The sequence below is a fragment of the Palaemon carinicauda genome, chromosome 29 (assembly GCF_036898095.1).
Source record: "Palaemon carinicauda isolate YSFRI2023 chromosome 29, ASM3689809v2, whole genome shotgun sequence".
In the NCBI taxonomy this organism is placed as follows: domain Eukaryota; kingdom Metazoa; phylum Arthropoda; class Malacostraca; order Decapoda; family Palaemonidae; genus Palaemon; species Palaemon carinicauda.
In genome coordinates this window covers 59,872,897-59,875,396 of record NC_090753.1, presented here as the reverse complement: position 1 = coordinate 59,875,396, position 2,500 = coordinate 59,872,897, and the positions used below count along the sequence as shown (strand labels likewise).

Genomic DNA, 2,500 nt, shown 5'->3' with positions numbered 1-2,500 from the left:
AAAATTCTCCCCCTCTTCTTGAGAAGTTCTTTGTACTCTAATATCTCTTGAAATAAAGTTTTTTTTTTTTTTCTTTTAAAATCTGCAGTTCTTCGAAATTTCAGCTCGGAAAACTCATCATAAAAGTATTCTGTTTTTAGAGGTTGTTTTAAGTGATTTTTTTTGGGGGGGGGGGGATTTAAGTAATGTAAATTATGTATACGTGTATAAGATTTAATATTTTCATTAGTTTTAAGGTTTCCTGGAAGATTGAGGCATTTCACGAAGTACTTTTTCTTGTAATAGTTTTGTAAGAAAAGTTTATAATGCAACACACACTTTATATATATATATATATATATATATATATATATATATATATATATATATATATATATATATATATATATGTGTGTGTGTGTGTGTGTGTGTATGTTTGCAAGAATTTATACATATATATGCACATTTTATATTTACATAAATAAATATATACACACATACTACATGTACGAACACATACAACTAACGGGAATAAGGTTACGATACAATTCAGTCATATATATATATATATATATATATATATATATATATATATATATATATATATATATGTGTGCGTGTGTGTGTGTATGTATGTGTGTGTGTATGTGCGCGTGTTTATATATCCAGTATATACAGATACACACACACACACACACACACACACACACATATATATATATATATATATATATATATATATATATATATATATATATATATATATATATATATATATATATATATCAAATAAGTCGTATATTTTAATACATTAATGTCTGGATTCTCTTAACGACCTCGGGATCAGAACCCCAGGCGAAATCACTCAAAGAGTATAGTATCTGACCGGCCGGGTTTCGAACCCTGGCCCGGGATACTTGCATGACAGTGACCTTACCTTTGACCTTATTAATTATCCACGAAGGCAAGGTAAGGTCACTGTCATACAAGTAACCTGGATCAGGATTCGAAACACAGCCAGTGTAGTCTTTTAGTGATTTCACCCGGGGCTCTGGTCCCGAGGTTGTTAAAAAAATCCAGACTTTATTGTATTAAAATATAAGGCTTATTTGAAATATGAAAAACTATACATAAATATATAACTATATATATATATATATATATATATATATATATATATATATATATATATATATATATATATACACAGTATACATATATATATATATATATATATATATATATATATATATATATATATATATATATATATATATATATATATATATATATATATATATATATATATACACACACACACACACACACACATATATATATATATATATATATATATATATATATATATATATATATATATATATATATATATATATTATGTTTATATACTTAAGACGCAAATCTTTTTCATTGGCTCCTATACACGCTCTCTCTCTCTCTCTCTCTCTCTCTCTCTCTCTCTCTCTCTCTCTCTCTCTCTCTCTCTCTCAAAACCCACCATATATAAACAAACAACATGCATCCATAAAACCAGCGACTGTCACCTCTAAACGTCATCCACCTTTATATCCCCCTCCCCTGACAGGGCGTTGCTTTGAACCCCAGCAGCAGTGGGATCACAATCCTGAAGGAGGCGACCCTGGCCATCCACCATGTCACTAGAGACCATTCGGGAGACTACCACTGCAAGGCCTCTAACGTCCAGGGAGATTCCAGCAGCAAGAATATCTCCGTTCACGTTAGATGTGTTTTTATGTTGGTTAAGTCGATGCTAAAGATTGCTTTCAATATAATGCCGTATTGAGTAGTGGTTAAAAATATTGCGATTGAAATGCACATTTTAGACTAGTGTTTGACAATGACATATTTTAGTCATTTGTGAATATATTAAATGCTCTCTTAACAAAGGGGATAACGTAACGTGGTGAAAGGGATCAGCAAAACTGTATCAGTCAGGGCTAACCATACTAGGTTGGCTTGCTGTGAGCGATCAAGCGAAAATTTCCCTGCATTACCATTAAACACTGGTGATGAAAATGGCCAGGCCCCAGACATGAATGACATGTCTGAGGCCCTTGTCTTATGGAGAACTAGAAACAGTTGCAAATGGCCAAACTCCAGGCATGAATAAGGACATGTCTGTGGCCTTTGGCTTATGGTGAATTAGAAACGGTTGCCTAAATATAGTCTATGAAGGATATTGAATGCTTTCTTAACAAAATCAAATTAAAAATTAATCGTCAAGAATATATAGTTAAATTATAAATTGTCACGTGTGAATGTTATTGTTGCATTACTTCACTTCACTTCACTTCACTTCCACTCCCAGGTAGGCTTTCAGCCTGTCAGTGGAATCAGTTGTCTTCTCCACTCAATTCTGTTTTCAAAAATTCCCTCTCTTCTCAGCTGTTCAATTGTTGGCATGTTGTTCTTTGTCAGAATCTCTTCATTTCCATCCCTCCAGCGTATACGTGGTCTACCTCTTGATCTCCTCCCACCA

General features: G+C 32.2%; 1 protein-coding gene across 1 annotated transcript in view; it reads left to right on the top strand.

The window, feature by feature from the left end:
* Positions 1-2,500, top strand: part of LOC137622605 (opioid-binding protein/cell adhesion molecule homolog) — a 433,354-nt gene that overhangs the window by 988 nt on the left and 429,866 nt on the right. The window contains exon 3 of the mRNA XM_068353209.1: positions 1,586-1,745. Within this exon, the coding sequence (XP_068209310.1) occupies positions 1,586-1,745 (160 nt within the window). The remainder of the gene's footprint in view (positions 1-1,585; positions 1,746-2,500) is intronic.